The sequence below is a fragment of the Canis lupus genome, chromosome 1 (assembly GCF_048164855.1).
Source record: "Canis lupus baileyi chromosome 1, mCanLup2.hap1, whole genome shotgun sequence".
Lineage (NCBI taxonomy): Eukaryota > Metazoa > Chordata > Mammalia > Carnivora > Canidae > Canis > Canis lupus.
The window spans coordinates 59,733,808-59,754,137 of NC_132838.1; the positions used below are offsets into that span (position 1 = coordinate 59,733,808).

The following is a 20,330-nucleotide window of genomic DNA, read 5'->3' on the forward strand; positions in this document are numbered from 1 at the left end:
ACATATATTTAACATTTTAAAAATTGGGGCCTTATAAAGTTTCTGATTTTAATCTATTTTTAAAAGCAAACTACTTGATTAAATCTTTCCATACAAGCTATACAAATATTTTATTCCATTTTTATTTAAGTATTTTTAAGTGTTCAGGACTTTATAAGTGCTTTATAGGTATCGAATTGCTATAATTCTAACAGTTAAGTGAAGACCTTTTCATTTTATGAAAATCTTAGTAATTTAATGAAATATCTACTTTAAAGTACTTATTTTCAAATGTAACATAAATGAACATATGAATATCTTGTATGTATTATCTCACTTATCAAATTTATCAAATTTATTCAGTAATATTCAAGTATTTTTACCTTAATACCTACTTAAGCTCAACATTTAGCAGAGTGCCTGCAATCAGCAGGTGATCAAAATATAAAATACACATAAACCTTACTATACTTACTATTCTATACTGTACCATATGGATTTAGAAATCTTACTAATAGCCTGCCTTGCTTATTACAATGTCCTTTTAGTCTTTGGTTATTATGACCCTCAGGTGGCCTATATATGGGCCATAATAAACCTACTGTATGCCAGATTCAGGTCAGTTAAATGTGTTAGCCGCAAAAGAGCTTTCCGCCATTTGAACATAATTATACACTTAGAGTAATCTTTGCTTGAATGTGTGACCTACAGCAGCACCTCATGGCAGATGGCACTTTTGCTACCTACCAGCAGAAGGGGAATCAGCAGGCAGATGACTGGGAGCAGCAGTCTGAGAGAAACACACTGACAGTCACAGATGGAGAGACGCTGACTTGGAGACCTTAAAAAGCACTATTTCTAATTTTTTCCTCTTGAAGACAGACTGGGAATCCAATGAAAAACATAGTAATCAAAATGTAATGATTTTATTTTGTGGCACCCTTACAGAATGGAGCAAAAATTTATATTCATCAAAAAACTTAACATTTCTTTTAGTCCTTGGAACTCTAGAAATTACCTTTTGACATTTGGATGTTAGACTAAGTATTAGACAACTGTCAGCTTTAAAAGATTATGGCTGGAAAATAAAGCTCAAGTAATTTTTATTCAGGAAAGAAAAATTCTAGCTTCTCACCTTGTATGTATTAACATTCCTCACAAAGTTTTAAGTAGGTACTAACCTCTGACCCGTGTTCCTGAAGCATCAGTCCTTTGAATCCCACCAGCCAGCACCATAGCCACAGCAAGCTTTACTAGGTACATCCCAAAAACTTGAGGGCACAAACTAGCCAGTATTTCGTTCCTTCCTAGGAAAGGCAGAAAGGTCAGATGTTACTAACAGTTTTCATGAAATCCTATCTGAAATTTCCCTTCCTATCCTAACTTCCTATAAACATACTCTGCCATCTAAAATGATCAAGAAGACTATTTCCAAATGCCTAAAAGGAGTGAATAACTGTTTTGGCCCTAAAATTCCTCTTTATCCATGACATGATAGGAAAAGTCTGCTTTTTAGTCCTTGCTATTTATTTTTAGACCTCTACTTAAGTTTCCATAAATTTATCATACTTTACAAGGGACAGAAAGCAATCTCCTTTATCCCCTCATTAAGATAATATTATCCCTTTAAAATAACACAGCACTTCTGTGCAGTAATTCCATTGCCTAAATAAAGTGAAGGTGCTTGATCTCAAACAGTAAGTCAGATTGCAGAAACCAATAATTTTTAAATACAACAGGTACTTGGAGCTCAACGGAGCTTCTTGAGAGGTGTAAGAGAAGTAAAATCAATCTACCTATGAGTCAATTCAGCGTTTGCTCTGAACAATTTGGTTAAGTCTGTTTTACCTAGGATAAGTTACCAGGGAATCAGTAATAAAAAGATTATTATAAACTACAATTCTAGTAATCTAAGCTGGAAGTCTTGGATTCTCCTAATTATGTGCTTTTTTTTTTTAAGATTTTATTTATTTTAGAGTGCACGCATCTCACCACATAAGCAGGAAGGACAGAGAGAAAGAGAATCTCAAGACTCTGCACTGAGTGTAAAGTTTGATGCAGGGCTCCATCTCCTGAGATCATGACCTAAGCCAAACCAAGAATCAGACACATAACTGACTGCACCACCCAGGTGCCCCTGGTCATGTACTTTAAATAAGAGAGTATCACTGTTTGAGTTTGTTTTCAGAAATATCAAAACATCAAATCTGAGAATCTGCCTATCCACATATAAATTAGCTATTTCATTCAATCATTGGCCCAATCAATCAGCAGGGGCTCTTAGAACCTATAATATCCTAACAAGCCTGTCCTGAGCTTGTCTTAGCTTACACGGAATTCACTGCTGTGATGGTACTCTGTATGTCTACATGCTGCCAACTTATTTGCATGTTTCAGGGACTTCCAGGTTTGTATTAATGTTTCAGAGGTAGCTCTTTTGAGGAGGAAAGTAATCGTGTAAATATTTAGCTGATTATTCCAGTTCCAGAAGCTTTTCTGCCAAAGCATTAAGGGAAAGGAAAGGGGCTTCCTCCAGAATTTATGGCCTTAAACACAAGGGCTACTTTTTGTAATGAATCAAAATTGATCCATTGGCAATACAGGCAATGATATGACCTGGGATGGCAGAAATGGTGAAGAAAGAAAACCTTTTAGTAAAATGAGGATCAAAAAAAAAAAAAAAAAAGAATTAGTAAATCCTGGAAGGCAGTTCATTAATTACCAGAGGGAATCCCTCCCTTTTCCTGAGGTAGAAAACCCAGAGAAAAAAGATGAAGAATATCTGGGATCTAAGCAAATAAGACCTTAAAGCAGGTATGTAAATTCTGCCCAGAATCTAGGGATTAACATTACAAAGAAAGAAGGAATAGCCCCAAAAAGTAGGTTTAGGAGTAGGCAAACTGACCTGGGAGACTTCTATGCCAGCTTTCCTGAATAAAGGTGGATTTAGTGACTGATATGCTGACAGAAAACCTATCCCAGTGGTAAAGAGCACAGGCTCTGAAGTCAGGGCCTGGATTCACATCCCAGTGCTATTACTTACTACCTGTCTGACCTTGGCAAATTTCTTAACCTCTCTGCCTCTATTTCCGTATCTGTAAAATGGTTATGATAATGGTATCTTGTAGAATTGTTGAGGATCAAAGGAGTTAATAATTGTATAGCACAGAAACAAACAATACCTGACACACTTAACTGTTAAACTATTATATTACTTGTATTACTTGTACTTATTTCTGATCTCAAGATTTTCTCACAAAAGATATACTATAAAGGCAGATCTGATACTAGAAAAAAATAAAGGGGAAGAACCATTCCCTTCAATTTGCGGTTTAAAGTTCCTTGAATCATGACAGTAGATGCTCCCATGGCTGTATCATGGAAGAGAACACATTAGAGTGACTGCTACCCCCAACCCTATCTTGCTCCCAAATTCTGATTCTAGACCATGTTTATAGTGTGTCTATGGCCTATTAGCCCACTCTTGTGGTATGGCCCTCAGTTACCCAATGAAGAGAACTTCCTAGATCTAAGATAACTGAGTCACCCCAAAATGGGTTCAGATAGCCCAACAGACTCCAATGCCTACATGTGGGTTTATAACCAGCATCTAAACACCAGGGTCAGAGAATCCCTGAGGTCACTGTAGACTGGAATAAAAAAGTCTTCAGCTTCTAGACAATACCCACAGTATCAGGTCTTAATGAAGCAGATCAACCTCTAAAAGCTGAGCAGTAATCTCTGGCTTTAGACTAGCAAAATGAAGACACCTTTCTGGATATAGCTCCCCACCTTCACCATCCCTGTCTTCTTCCCTGCAACTAGTACATATATACTTTGATTGGTAAAGTACAATATACTGTGCTTGGGAAACTAAGAAAGCAGAATCCACTCAGACTAAAAAGAAAAATGTTGCCTCATTTTCTTTCTGTCTTCTTAACTAATGTTTCTTACAAGATCATTCATTATATTTACTTCTTCCTTTATCCAGTAAATCAGTTGTACATCCATAACTTTCTAATTAAAACAAAACAGACCCTTTTTAATTGCCAGCACAAAGTATTTCTCATGGTCTGGTTAAAACACTGTATAATACCCTTCCTTCACTTGTTACAGGAATTAATAAGAAGTGACTGTGGTCCAAGGAAGAATTACAGATTTTTGTGAGGACCTGATCCTAAGAAACAATTTTAAATAAAAAAATTCATTTAAAAATATAAATGATTCTTAAAGGGCTTGCTTAATAAAGCCACAATGTGGAGAACTTTAGTTCCTTTTGTACAGATTAGATAAAAGAATGATCAAGAACCCCCTACGTACATGCTATTTGCAGATACAAAGAAAAAAAAAAAAGAATCCATCCACAAAATAAAAGCAAACAATTCATAATGAGGCAAGTAAGAACCTTACTTTGTGAATTGGTATCTGTCCAGTTCAGTATTTTATTTTGTTTTAGGATGTTATTCAGGGAGAAAGAACACAAGCAGGGGCACAAGGAGAGGGAGAGAGAATCTCAAGCAGACTCTGTGCTGAGTGTGGAGCCTGATGTAGAGCTCATGACCCTGAGATTATGACCTCAGCCAAAACCAAGAGTCAGATGCTTAAGTGACTGCACCACCCAGGTACCCCAGTTCAGTATTTAAGAATAAAGTAATCAATATGAGTGAGACTTGAGGTGAAGTTTATTACAAATAGTCTATCACTGACTTGTTTAATTTTCTCAGAAGATGCCTCCAAGGAAGAATGAAAACACACATTTAAAGATTTAACTGGTATTATACCTTTGGAATTTTTAAATAAAAAATAGTCCATGAACCCAATAGCTATGATGTTTTAGTCTACATATTTTAGTGCCATAGTCATGTTTTTGCTGTGATGACAAAGCTTATTTTTTGCATCTTTCTATCTCTCATCTCTTTCCTACTGATTGCATACTTCAAAATCTTTAGCTAAGGGATGCCTGGGTGGCTCAGTGGCTGAGCATCTGCCTTTGGCTCAGGTCATGATCCTGGGGTCCTGGGATGGAGTCCTACATCAGGCTCCCCACAGGGAACGTGCTTCTCCCTCTGCCTAGTTCTCTGCCCCTCTCTATGTGTCTCTCATGAATAAATAAGTAAAATCTCTTTTAAAAAAATCTTTAGCTAAAATAGGGTGAAGTTGTCTTTATTATCTAAGTACATCAGAAAAGGAATAAAGCTTTAATAGAATTAGGTTTCATAGTAGGATGTGTTTTGCCTATGTAAGGATGAATTGTATATTTGATTGGTTAAGGGAGAAAACTGGCAGTACAAGAGACATCTAAAATAACAGAAGTGGAAGATGACTTGTAATCCAGCCTTGATTTTCCAAAAAGATTTATAACTGAAAAGACTATACCAGAAAAGGGCCCTTCAAAAGGAAACTATGGCTACAAGTACTGATGAATTCTGCCACCCTTTGAATTCAGCCATTGAGTTTTGCAGCATGTAAGGCCCCTCCTAATCACAGACCTCATATTTAACTACTGAATGAAATGCCATTAAATCACAAACCTGCAAAGGGATCACTCTTATAGGATTCCCAAAAATCTTCAAATTCCTTTTGGACCTCCTCATCCATGACGATTCCTGCAGACTGCTCATTATTTACTTGGACGTAATTGGCTTTCAAGACTATCTCCACTTCACAGCGCACATCTTGCTGAAAGGGCTTCCACCGTTGCATTACAACTCCGTAAATAGTGAGATCATCACCTAGGGAAGAGCACCGAGTAGCAGCAAAGTCCAGGAGTAGCACACTGCTTGCTGGGCACAGGCTTGCATGGCAAAGATCCGGAAATAAATAAACCACTCTCCTACACTCAATGAATGGTAAACACGCATCTAGAAAACAATCTGGAGGCAAAGGAACACCACAGATTTCCTACTTTTTCTTTCTTCTTTTTTTTTTTTTTTTTTTTTTTTGGTACAGGCACTTATATCTGCATAGCCAAAAGCTAAAGTCGGCATTTTTATTTTTCTTAATCTGCACCATGATAATCATACCAGATTATCACCCTTCACTGGAAAAATAACTTATTGGATGATTTATTCATTCTTACTATATTGGATGAAATGTCCATCCTCTCATAATCCCTAACCATACAGTTCTCATTTAAAGAATAGGCAGGAGCTACAGCTAGAAGGTTAGACTATGATCAGTTTGGTATCAGGAAAGGAGACAGTCTTGTGATAACTGACAGTAGTTTTAGTTTCTTATATATTAGTTTTTACCTATCACCTTTACTGATATTTTACTTATTGCCTAAAAAAAACCCAGATGAATGAACTAAGAATAAGAAGTAAGTAAATGCCTGTTCTACTTCAAAGCCCTTTTCCATAAACTATGAAAACAGAAGATAAATACTGCCTGTTCCTTCTTGGTTTCTTCACACCTAAAGAAACTCTCCTATTCCTAGGGAGCAGAATATTTAACTTCTACAGGTTTCCCTAAGAGGTCTTGGGTAGTTTATGGGCACATTCTCCAAACACTTAACATCTGTGCTTATTATTACATACAATTCAGTGCATCAATTAACGGGTATATATGAATGAATGGTTGGCATTCAGTATTTTGGTGTTAGAGAAAAGGGAGCCCCAAGAAGAAAAGATGGTCCTAGTTCTCAAAATCTTGTTGAATAGAAGATGTTGGACATACCCCAAATCCAATCTGGTATTTATAATTTGTGCAACAAACAGCGTCTCTGAACTGACAAGTCTTCACATCCAAGCTTGTGTCAAATACATGATATTTGCTGATGCAAAATGCCTCTCTAAATATCAATAGCAATGTATAATCTGCAGAACTTTTGATTTTCTGAAGAAAAACATTCTGTAAATGCTAAACGCATGAAGAAACTGGTGGTAGCAATTACAGGATAGAAAGATTTCTAGCCAGAAGCAACTTTGTAACAAATGGTGACAAATTCAGTAGGTGCTCTGCATGTGTTTTCAAGATCTTTGGAAGACACTGCTTGGATGGTTTTCAAACCAAATCAAGATAGTGATCATTTACTATATTGTTTGTCCCCCATTTTTAGATGAAAACAACTGGGGTAACCTTTCTATGAGCACTTAGAACAGTCCTTTACTGTCATTTTAATGGATTATACTTAAGTTGTTTCTAAATTAGTCAAATAAGAAACAACCTTTAGATATAGCACCCACAAATAATCTGACTTGTGATAATATGGAAATGTAGAGTACTGAAGAATGGCCAAGAGCACTGATCTCCTCAGATTTGGGTTCAGATCCCAGCTCCACAATTCACTCATTTATATCCTTGGGCAAATTATCTAAATTTGTTGAGCCTATGCTTTGACCTACAATAATGGGAACAGTTTTATCACGGAACCACAGTGAAAATTAAGTCAGATGATGTTTGTAAATTACTTCATACAATATGTAGAATATAAGAAGCACTCAACAGCTAAATATTAGCTGTTACTATACTTTAACTTTTCTGTAGTAAAAGTTATAAACGATGTTATTTGCAGGAAGCTAAGATTTTTGCTTTTATATAATCTTATCTCTTTGTCCTGCTCTGTCTTCGGCAGCTTATTTACCACTCAGCTACCCACATTCGGACCCATTTCTGATCTCCTGCTGCACTGGCAGTTATCAGGACACAACTTATTACTCTGCATGTGTCAGACTGGGGTTCCCAACCAGAATGTAAATTTCTGAAGGGCAAGGATTATGCCATTTATCTTTTGATTCCCACAGAGGTTTGTAGCTATGGATAAATGAAAAAAGCACCGTTGACAGACTGCTTCCACCCATTATTATTAGTGACATGTGAAAGAAAAATAGCTTTAGATTTTTCACTGAAGAATTCAGTTTAGATGAACTGCATAAAAACATCTTTATTTTCCAACAAAGGGTACTTTCATGTTCAGGCTAAGCTTATATAAGCACTACTTTGCTGATCCACATATCATAGGTTTTGATTAAAATCTAGAGTCCTATATGAAAAAAGTACTTTACACAGCCTGGTCCATTCAGCAGGCAATCCACGATCACAGTTATTTTCATGGAGAATCGTTTAGACAATGATAAACTGTTAATATCTATATATAATATAGATATTATATATATATAAACAATATATTTGATATATTTGATATTATAAATTTCAAACTATGGGTTGGTGATTCTTGGGTGGATGGGGGCAGTCTTGGTTCTAGATAATGAACTCTTCCATAGGTATTTGCCTCATCATTTTTTTTTAAAGATTTCATTTTATTCATAGACACAGAAAGAGAGAGGCAGAGACACAGGCAGAGGGAGAAGCAGGCTCCATGCAGGGAGCCCGACGTGGGACTCTGATCCCGGGTCTCCAGGACCACACCCCAGGCTGCAGGCGGCGCCAAACCGCTGCGCCACCGGGGCTGCCCTTGCCTCATCATTTTAATGAAATGGTAGCTCAGTAAATATTTCATAAATGAGGCATCTGGAAAAATCTAGAGTTAGAAAAGGAAACGATGGAATTTGGAGAAATGATCTGTCTGGTAGGCGAGAACAGGGATGCAGAATAAGAGGTTAGATATACCTGTTTCTGCCAGGGGACACATTTGTGCTTTGTGTTTTCTATACAGATTAAGGGTGAGTGAGATTAAGGTGTGAGTGAGAACAGGAAATACCTTATAGCAGGGAATGTTGAGGTGAATTAAGAAACAACTGTTGATGCTTAGTTTAAGATTACCAACCATTTCCACTTTCTGACCCACCTTCAATGCAATTTAAATGTTAAATAGCAACTGGAAATTCCTAGGGAAATAGTGAAAGCAACCGTTTTAAAGTTACTTGGAATAAGAAGAGAGAAAGAATAAACTCATATCTTTTTCACAGACAAAGGTCGGTCAAGGACTGGGAATGTGTATTGGGAGCAGAACATGCTGGCTTTAGGGGGACAGGTTGTCATCTGTCTTTTCTAGGGGTAGAAAGAGTAGCTTCAGAGAAGCTGACTCAAGTTTTGCAGTTCCAGACAACCTTTTTTGGATCAAAGTTCTGTAAATCCAAAAGATTTTTAAACTCCATACTAGAGTCTTTAGTGCCTGTCAGTTCTGGTAAAAGTTTCTGATTAACTTTCAGATTATTACTTTGAAGGCAATCTGCTTGGTGTCTGAGATCTTTACTGTTAGCTGACCAATGCGCCATGTAAATTTTATAGCCCTAGCCCCTACCAACAACTGAAAAAAGCTCCCTTTATTCTTATTCTTTTTGCATTATATATGTAAAATAACACCACATTGGTTTAAAAAACACACCAAATTTTATTAATATCTCACGATATTTAAATGTTACTGCAGAGACAGAATAGTATTTACTCTCCTGAGCAACACTGATTTACAAAACCTCCCAACATCTTAATTTTTCTTTTTTTTTTTTAAAGATTTTATTATTTTTTTTTGAGAGAGAGAGAAGGGAAAAGGGGAGAGGAAGGCAGAGAGAACGTGAGAGAGAGCACACAAGCAGAGGGAGGGAGAAGTAGACTACCACTGAGCAGGGAGCCTGATGTGGGGCTCAATCTCAGGACCCTGGGATCATGACCCGAGCCAAAGGCAGACACTTAACAGACTGAGCCACTCAGGCACCCCACATCTTAATTTTTCCAATAAAATTCTTCCTTACCACTTTTGTAAAAATAATTTAAAAATTCAATGCAGAACACTTCTATACATAAAGGCTGATATTAATCCTTGCCCTTCCACAGGACTTTTTCTTTTTCTTTTTTTTTCCAGATTTCATTTATTTATTCTAGAGAAAGAAAAAGAGAGCACAAGCAAGGAGCAGAACAGAGGGGTAGGGAGAAGATAATCTCTAGCAGATTCCACCCTGAGTGCAGAGCCCAATTTGGGGCTCAATCCCACAACTGTGAGATCATGGCCTGAGCTGAAACCAACAGTCAGATACTCAACTGACTGAGTCACCCAGGCTCTCTTTCCACAGATACTTTTGATTCCTTCTCCCCGGTGAGAAGAGAATAGGCAGGGGAAGATGAGTTGAGATGGGGCAAAAGAGAGCTAATGAGCTGTCTAGTCAGCCTCAAGATCAAAATATAACTAAGAACGACATCATAATAACCCCTTCTGGAGCCCTTAGATCTCCAGAACAGGCTCTGAAGCTCATAGTCTTTGACTTGTCTGCAACATTGTAATCATCCAGACCAACTGCCATCATAAGGCATAAGTCACTAACAAGATGCTGTATACCCTCTGCTTGATTGTCTCTGAAAAAAAGAAACTCAACCATTATCTGCGTCCCGTGGTGGACACCTTATATTATTAGATATGGAGTCAAAATCTACCTTCTGGAGCTTCAGCCTACCGAAACCCAATAGTATCTTCTGTAACTATAATTCCATCTCTGTATGACAACCTTCCAATTAATGAAAAGTTGGCTGTCATGTCCTTCCTGAGGCTTCTCTGTGATAAATACCCACAGTTCTTTTCAGTATGGTTTTAAGTTCCTTTCCAATTTGGGCAATTGGCCAATGAAAACACTGAGAACCCTCAGAGGACAAAATCAATGTGACTCCTGTAGTGCTGTCACCAGCACAGAGGAAAGAAGAACAATCACTTCCTTTCTTCTAGGTAGCAATAAGAGTACAAGAGCATCTGACAGGGATCCCTGGGTGGCGCAGCGGTTTGGCGCCTGCCTTTGGCCCAGGGTGTGATCCTGGAGACCCAGGATCGAATCCCACATCAGGCTCCCGTTGCATGGAGCCTGCTTCTCCCTCTGCCTGTGTCTCTGCCTCTCTCTCTCTCTGTGAGACTATCATAAATAAATAAAAATTAAAAAAAAAAAAGAGCATCTGACAGAGTCATACGTCCGATCCATTTTACTTAATTCCTCACTAAATCTGCTACAATCTTTAAAGCTGATGCTGTTAGGCAAGCATATACTGAAGAGACTCCTGGATGTCAGTGGACTTGGGTTCATGTTCTAGTTCTGCCCCTTATTCTCCAAGTGACCTTGGGCAAGTCAGGTTCTTCATTTACAAAACAAGTGGCTGAACTGGACTGCTAAGCTACTGGCCCAGCTTCTTCCCTGTTATGTATCACCTCCTGCCTCTATGCCAGTTTCTATTCTCAAGGTGAGCAATTAAGCCTCTACAGTCATTTCCCAGTGCTCTTGGGAAAATAAAAAGTGGCTTTTTCCTAATCAGCACTTTAGGACATCTTACATAGGTTAGCAAAAGTTAATTCTCACCAGATTTGCAACTGTCTACTAAATCATCTTCCAGGATAACCTTCATAGATCGTGGAATACTTCCAACAGACAGCCTTTGTACCTAGCAAGGAAAAGCAGATACATTCTGAGTATGCTTAAATACATGCTAAGTATTCAGAAGCTAGCAGTTCTTGAAATTACTGTTTTCTATTTCCCTGGTATTATCATACAATTCAATTATGATGGGGATTTACAGAATTTTCTTGAAAACTGTGCCTACTATCCATTTATAAACTAAAACTAGAGTAAAATAAAAACACCATTACAGAAAATATCTCGAAATGTAATCTACCTTGTAGATGGTCAAAATAAACGTATACTCCATGATTAAGTAGAATAACAAAATTACTTATCTAGACAAGACATGTAGTTCTTTCCTCTGCAGTTGTAAGACCTAGGACAAATCACTGTTCCTTAGTGACAGAACCCTGGTTTTAGTCCATGTGGACATGTACCCAGTAAAAAGACTGTATTTCCCAGGCTACTCTGCCCCTGGGTATACTCATATGGTACTATGACTAAGCTCTGGCCAAAGAAATACAAGTAGACCTGCCCGGGGAGACTTCAAGGAAGACTACTCGAATGGAGACTTGGGGTAGATGACTGATGCTCTCATCTGTCCTTCCCTCTCCCTGCTCCTTGACTAGCATACGGCAGTGACAGAGTTGTAAACTACCATCCTGGACTAAGAATAGTGGCCATGTGTTAAGAATGGTGTAGAAAGATAGCAGTTTGAGTCCTCAACACTGAATATGCCTTTAAGTAGCAAGTAAAGGAAAAGCCGGCATACTCTCAGTGTTAAAGTGTCTACGTATGTCTCATTTGACACGGCATATAAAATCAGGCCTAAACCCCAAATCCTGACCACTCTAATGTTTATTAATCACTTAAACCCATTTAATTTTCTCCTATCCCTTAAATACAGCTTATCTGAACTTCTTAAATATTCCCTTAATTTTAACATAATTATTAAGCCATTCTACAACCCTCTCACCAATGTTCTCTATACAGAGATGATTAGGGCGCTTGATGAGATGAGCACTGGGTGTTATGCTATATGTTGGCAAATCGAACTCCAATAAAAAAAATATACAAAAATAAATAAATAAAATAAAAAAAAAATTGCATGACTCTAAAGACTGAATTCTGATGTATGGGCAACACACATCCCATGTGTAATCCTGTATGCGTTCCCTATCCTGGTAATTTGCCCAGAGCTAAAAAGGTTGACCTTCAGCTTCTTCAAAGTTGGTTTTGTTTTTTCATTTGATCATTTACCTGTTCCTGAATTTTGATTTCCTGATAATCTCTACACCTCACTGGAGATGAAGACAAGCCTGAGAGGCAAGTGAATTTGGAAGAATCACAGCCCTCCAAGCTTGGGCAGGAGGACGGCCGGCAGAAGGTATAGTACTGCTCAAAGTCAGCCTTGACCACAAATACATGTTTGCATTTGTTACACATGTAATCCCGCTCAAATTCCAGGATCTTCACCAGACTTGTTCGAATCACTGTCCCAGTGACAGATAAAAAGTGTCCCACATCTTTGGTTTTAGGGATGTGCTCCCTCACCAGCTCAGGACAAACAGGCAAACCTGATGGAGAAAAACAACAACAAAACCATATCAACTTATTATCTTGGAATTTGACTCCATAGAATATATTCTTCTTATATTTCCTGGCGGAGAAGGTATAATTTCAGGAAAAAAAAAATTGAGTTTGACTTAAGAAAAAAGAAATCAGATAAACTCAATTAAGAAAATAGAAAAGGATTTTTTAAATAAAGATGATCAGTGGACTCTTTTTAAAAGTACATATCCGGATGACATAATAATAACCAGGATTAAAAGAAAAAAAAAAGGACTGATTTTCATTAAAAGGGCTGAATAGAATCTACAGTAATTGTAACCTCATTCAACAAAAAAACATACTGCCACATGCAACACATAAAATCAACTGATGACTGAATAAACCACAAAGCTAACTGATAAAGGGAGGGTAGCATAATGACAGAGCCCCACAGTGCTAGAAGGCTATTCCTTTTTTAGGTTCAGAATTCATTAATACATAAATCTATTTCCAAGCCTTGAATTACCTAGAGGTTTAACCACAGCAGCACCATTTTATCCCTTAAAAAACATGTTTTTCACCATTAATAAACAGGCAACTTCTTAAAAGGTACAAAATACCAAAGAAAATTCTTAGTAGGAATGCCCACTTTCGGGGCACCTGGGTGGCTCAGGTCATGATCCTGAAATCCTGAGATGGAGTTGCAAGTGCCTGTATCAGGCTCCCACAAGGGAGCCTGCCTCTCCCTTTGCCTATGCCTATGTCTCTACCTATCTCTCTCATGAATAAATAAAATCTTAAAAAAAAAAAAAAAAAGGAATCCCCACCTTCTCATGTTTGGCTACCATGCATCACTGGAGTACAGAAATGCTGCCTAGGATGGTCAAAGGCTGCCTTCTAACAGGTTTATAAGGCAGCAGCATTTGTTACACTGGTTGTAACAAATGAACCCGTGGTCCATTGTCTTGTCCTCAGAATTTAGCAGCTCTGAAATCTGGTAAAGGTGCACCTGGAAGATGGATCTACTACATTTGCCACGCTCTGAGAAAGAGCCATAATAGTTACAATTATACTTTAAGTTTCTATGGCCAGCACATTTTCTTCCTATTGGTAGATCTATTCTGAAAACCAAATAACAGTAATAATAAGGTAGTTTGTGAATTATGAAACTAAAGGGGGAAAAAATCAAATCAGTGACATGAACTGTATGCTTAAGGCATGAGACTACATCTGGTGTTACAGATTACAAGTCTACAGACTTAAATTTTCTTTTGATGGCTGAGACTCTCTCTGTATACTGTATATTGTATTAACAAGGTAAGCACTGCCGATTATTTGCCACTATAACTTCTTTTCCTATCCAAGGCTGACCCCAGGGCTGACAAGTGTGGTATCACATGCATAAGAATAGACAGGTTGGACCTGGATTAGATACTTTATCCATTAAAAATATCCATTCTATTAATTTCTTGTTGATTTCAGGCACCTCTTAATTCAGCTGTGGGTAGCTAAATGTTGAACTATACTGATACAATCGAGTAAAAGCCTTACCAGCAACCAAAACTTCTCATTAAAGACAGGTCTTGTTCTCATGCCCAACACTACTTATGTTTTAGTTTCTATCACAGAATGGTAAGAAAGAAATGACCAAATGGAAAGCCTTTTTATTGGGTCTTAACTGGAATGTATATTATGGCAATCCTTAACACTGCTTTAGAGATTCTGTTACCTTTCTTTTGCTCCCCACATGAATATATTTTCAAAACTGAGTTATAATTTGCATTCCATAAGTTCCCTCTTTTAACACGTATAATTCAGTGGTTATTAGTATATTCACAAGGCTATACAACCATCACCACTAATTTCAGAATATTTTTATCACTTCAGAAAGAAACCCTGTACTCGGTAGTGGTCACTCCCCACTCCCTTACTCCCAGCCTTGGTCAACCACTAAGCTGCTATCTCTATGGTAAATCTATTTTGGACATTTCATATACTGTAAGTGGCCTTTTGTGTCTGGCTTCCTTCACTTAGCATAATGTTTCCAAGATTCATCTATGTCGTTACATGTATCCATACTTCATTACTCTTTAAGGCTAAATATTCCACGGTATGGATATGCCACATATTCTTTATCCATTCATCAACTGATGAACATTTGGATTGCTTACACTTTTTGGCTGTTATAGTGCTGCTACAAACATTCATGTTCAAGTTTTTGTTTGATTATCTGTTTTCAATTTTCTTGGGCATATACCTAGGAGTGGAATTACTGAGTCATATAATTACATATACTTTTTGAAACAATTTTATTTTTGCACTTGCAAAAAAAGTCACTAAGTGTTCTCTAATGTAAGTATAGAGAGGATGGAAAAATAGCATTATTCAAATGGGAAATAAGATTATTACTCCAAATTCCTTCATGAAGAAAGACAAAATCTACCAACAAGTACTCCTAAGAAAAATGAGCAAAGTAAAAAGAATAGGGAAAAAAAAGGATTAAGAAAACTTATTTTAACAACTGTCTAGGTTTTTTTCAGTATCCATTCTCTCTTCCTAGGCCCCTAAAAAATATCATTTTTGCATCCAATTTCTACTCCTCTCATTTTAGTTCTGTTTCAGATGCAAAGTGATTGTTCAGTTTAAATTATATTATTAATATATTAGAACTTAAGAAAAACTAAAATCACAAGAACCAGGTTGTAGAAAGTGTTGCGTTACTCTGATGGCTTGCATAACTGCAGATAAAAACTATAGACTGCCTAGTGTTAATTTAGCAGTCTTTGGATATTTAATATGATGAAATCCTATGTAACTGATGAAAACTCACATAGTTGTTTAGATAGATGTTCGCTATCTCTGGCTTATAAATTTTGCATTGAAAACAGTCGTAAGTGTAATTTTATTGCAGTTTTTTCCTAGAAAGCGATTTTTAACTTGGTATTATCTCATTGTACATAGTACTTTAGAATAGAAAAATAAAATCCCCTACCTTCATTGCTTCTGTAGTAATCCAGAAAGAAGTAACAAAGGCCTAACTTCAAACCTCCTCTGCATATAATCCTTCCATTGCTGCCTACAGATCTAAGAATAAGGCACCAATTCTGTACTGGACTACAGGGCCTTCCTCTCATACCAACTACTCTAATCACTCACTCACTTACATATAGTTGTCTCCTTTGCCTCAACACTCTCCTCCCGACCTGCTCCTCAAAAATGTCCACACAAAGAAACAATATAGAGGTTAAGAAGATAGAGTCTAAAGCCAGCTTTGAGTCACAGCTCTATTACTTACTAGCTATGTGACCTTGGCTAACTTATAACTTCTCATATTTTCCTTCTATAAAATGGCAAAAACCATAAAACCTACCTCATAGGTCATAGGATTAAAATAATTCATATATGTAAAGTTTCTTAGAATAGCACCTTACCTATAGCAAACACTAAACATTAGTTCTTAATACATGATTACTATCATTTTTCCTCCCTAAAAGATCAGCTTCAATATAATTTTCTTAATAAAATCTTTTCTTAACCCACTTCAGGTTAAATTTTCTCTTTTATGTGCTTTAACACAACTGTTCCTCTCCTTCATACCACTTACTGCAATTTATTATTTTTAAAGATTATATTTATTTATTCAACAGAGAGAAAGCATAAGCAGGGGAACATCAGCAGGCAGCGGCAGAGGGAGAGGAGGCTCCCTGCTAAGCAAGGAGCTCAATGGGGGAGACTGACCCCAGGACCCTGGGATCATGACCTGAGCGGAAGGCAGATGCTCAACTGAGCCCCCCAGGTATCCCCCACTTACTGCAATTTATTATGCTTCCACACTAGAAATAAATTCCAGAGAATCAGGATTGAGGTAGATTTTATTCACCACTCTTATTAGACTAAGCACCATGCTTTAGAAGATACTTGAGAGAAAGATGAAAGGCAAGGCTAGAAAGTGGGGGGATAGATATGAGAGATTAAGGATACTGTGTTAGCTTCGAGATCAATTAGAGATAAGGGATGAAGAGGAGGGTGAAATTTAGAGTGACTCTCAGTTCTCTGGTTCTATTAACAAGAAATTCTGCAAGCTACATAGTAATCAATCAGTAAATACCTATTGAAAGAAAAAGGAAATACCACTTTCGGTTGGAGTGGGGCACAGAGAGTAAAATCATTACACTTTTCAATCACTGAGTTTGCAAGAAGAGATTTAGTATGAGACATTTGATAAGAATGGTGATATTTGGATACAGAGCTTAAGAGACAGATTCTGGCTAAAATTAAGGAAAAAAATAGAGTCGGCATTTGTTTCTACATAGGTGGCAGCTGAAGCTCAGGTTTGGGATAGAGACCACCCTATGAGAGTGTAGGATCCAGGAGAATGTGACCACATCTGAATCCTAAGGACCTACCTACCACCTACAGGTCAAGTAAAGGAAGAGGCGCCTAAGAGGGAGAGAAGCCACAGCCAGAAAGGGAGGAAAGAGCAAGAGAGTGCTGTCTGTGGGGCCAACGCTGGAATTTTATAAGGTGGGAGGAGTCAATAGTATCAAACTCAGCAGGGAAATGAAGTGAAATACTGAAAAGTGACCCTCAGTTTGGCCATGAGGCTGTCACTAGTGATGATGGCAAGGGTGGTTTCAGTATGGTGGACGTGAAAGGATGAATAGGAGATTATCATGAAGACTGGATATACTCTGTCAGAACATTTACTTATGAAAAGAACAGTGAATGAAGGGGGACTGAGGGTTGAAAGAGATCTTTCTCCTTCTACAAAATGGGAGAAACCTGAAAGAGAAAATTCCGATAGAATTGCCAAAAGGATTCACAGTCTAACCTACCACCGCCCCATAGAGTCCATGCTCCCCTAGGGGTTTGGCCTGATTGGTGACTGACTTTAGAGCACATAGTTTACCCACCTCCCTACCTTGGTCACTTACTCCATCCTAACTGACCTTAGGATGCGGGGTAATGTCTCATCTAAATCAAGGTTTTAATTATGGGACGTGGCTGAGCTTTAGGAAAGCTCTAAATCTCTTGAAATTCAGGTACAAGGTTATGTATATACACATACCTGTACTTTCTGGAGAGGGTCCATAACCTTCTCAACAAAAAACCCTGAAGAACTTATTTAAATACTCAGTCCCATAGTTCTATTGGCTTGCATGACTCCAAGAACAGAAGAAACTTACATTGTGGAAACAGTTACTAAATCTTCCTCCCTTCCCCTAATTTAATAGTAATGCCCTAATCTCTCATATCTCTATTCATATCCCTGGTCTTAGCTCACATTCTACAAGGCTTCCTCCAAATGCTTTAGCATGACAGTGACTTTCATAATCACCTACTGACTGTACTGCTCATTTAAGGCCTTAATCACATATTGCTTTGCATTGTTCCTTGAACCCTTGATATGTGGGTAGGAGACTCCCTTCTTGAGATCCTTTTTATGCCTCTCTCTGCCTAGCTCAGTGCTTTAATAAGTACTTTACCATAAGGAGAAAATTAATGAATAAATGAGACAGGGGAATGGGCTTTCCTCTCTCTCTAGCCTCACCTTTAGCAAATGTGGCCTCAAATTTCCCAGTCCAGAACAAAATGCTTGGTTTTTCTGTGCAGAGAGGGACTTTACACCTCCGTACCTTTCCTTAGGCACTTTACTTGGTCTGGCAAACTCTCTCCAGTTCACTCAGCCAGGAAAGTACATTCGAGTTTTCCTTTCTACAAGAAAATTTCCCCAAGCCCAGGCTAGCACCAACAACAAAACAAATGGAGTAAGCAAGCAAAATGGTCAAATGAATATGCCATTGTATAAATAATGCCTTTTATGTCTAGAGAAATCTACTGCCAGAGTAAAAACGAAGGTTCCAGAGACACCCATCCATTCCTTGCAAATGATAACCCTGGCCGATGCAAGCTGGGTCATGACAAGTCTACACAAACTGGTTTTATTTCAGTCAACATAAGGAGATGTGCTAGAGAGATATTACACACTTGCGAAGAAGGCAGGTGGGAGGTGGAGGAAGGTAGGACTCAGTTCCAAGGGTCTCACATATGCTCACCAACCCTTTCTGTGTTATTTTAGAAGTGTAGCCAGGATGAATGAACTCCTTGCTGCTCACCCCCAGCAACGGTCCTACGTCTAACACAATTACAATGTCTTTGAAGGAAAAACTATGTAAAGATTACAACCAAATTTTCTAAGAAAATCTGCTTCCAATTATCCTCTCTACTTTTACAATACAGGGCAATATATCACTTTTAATGTTCTTGCACTGGAAACAAAAGAGCAATTTACATTTTACTGAATCATGTACATAGTGCCTGTTAGGAGAAATTTGCTTTTTTTTTTTTTTTTTGAGCAAATGTGTCTAACATATGACAGATTAAGTGATTATTTTGTTTTTGTTTTTGTTTTTTTTTAGGTAAGTGATTATTTTGTAAAGTAACTGTATTATTTTAAGAAAAAGATAATAAAGGTGAGTATATTTCTGGGTCATCAGATTCTTTTAATTTCAGAACATTATGATTTTTAGATAAACAAAATATAAAGATAAAGGCAACAAAATGTTAGCAAAACGGACCATATAACAATCAAAATTTTAATACTAAAAAGATACTAAGAGACAATGTTTTGATGGAAATGTCAGTGTATGTTAATCTTTCTGTCTTACTATCTATGTTACTAAGTATGTTCTTCAACTATACCAGTGAAGGGGTGGTGGTAGTGGAGTGTGGCGGACATCAGGTGCTAAGCCACCATTAGTGAACACAAAAACCTTTACCATTCCCTGATTCATTCAATGATCAAGAACAAAAAGAAATTTTGGAAATAGTCTGTGATCTGTCCATATCTATGCTAGTGATATGTCCTTATCAATGATTTTAGGCCCCTGGTTTTCAGCATGTAGTTCCTGGAACAGCAGCATCAGCATCACCTGGAAGCTGTTAGAAATGCAAATTATTGGGCCCCATGCCAGACCTTCACAATTACAATCTCTTGTGGGTGGGGCCTGTCAGTGTTTTAACAAGACTTACAGTTGATTCTGATTGCCATTAATGTTTGAGAACACATGAATGCTATTTTTTCCTTCTCATTTAGTTTGATGCTATCTGGGTATTAGAACCCCTTTCATCAAAACCACGGAAAAGGTAAGTAAACTTTAATCTAATAAAAATCCAAGAAAACAAAGAGCAATGTATATCGTAGAAAGACAACTGGAAAATGTCTTAGGTTCCTAAGGAGCCTGAATCACAGAGGCAACCTATGTTTTCATAATTGAATGCCTTGCCTGGAGTCCACGATGAAGGTGCAATATAACTAAAACCAGACTATTTCCATCCCTGGTTCATTCTGCCTGGGACACCTCTATCCTTGCCTTACCCTCTCTTCTTGAAATCTCCAGTGAATCTGCTAGAATTCATTCCCTGTTCTGCTAGCACATATCCTGAGTGAGGCACAAATCATATAACATAAAAGCTGCCACTAAGCTCCTTCATGATTAAGTTTAATATACAACAGGCCATGTATCTTTG

At 37.6% G+C, this 20,330-nt stretch overlaps 1 protein-coding gene across 13 annotated transcripts in view; it reads right to left on the reverse strand.

Moving 5' to 3' along the window:
• The window catches only part of MCM9 (minichromosome maintenance 9 homologous recombination repair factor), a 123,976-nt gene that overhangs the window by 98,896 nt on the left and 4,750 nt on the right, over positions 1–20,330 (reverse strand). For all 13 annotated transcript variants that reach the window (XR_012033731.1, XR_012033736.1, XM_072831832.1 and 10 more), the window contains exons 3-6: positions 12,510–12,826; positions 11,211–11,292; positions 5,511–5,711; positions 1,161–1,286 (exon numbers count right to left, since the gene is read on the reverse strand). Coding sequence is in view for 11 of the 13 variants with exons in the window: in XM_072831832.1 (XP_072687933.1) it covers positions 1,161–1,286; positions 5,511–5,711; positions 11,211–11,292; positions 12,510–12,826 (726 nt within the window). In the remaining 2 variants the exon portion in view is untranslated. The remainder of the gene's footprint in view (positions 1–1,160; positions 1,287–5,510; positions 5,712–11,210; positions 11,293–12,509; positions 12,827–20,330) is intronic.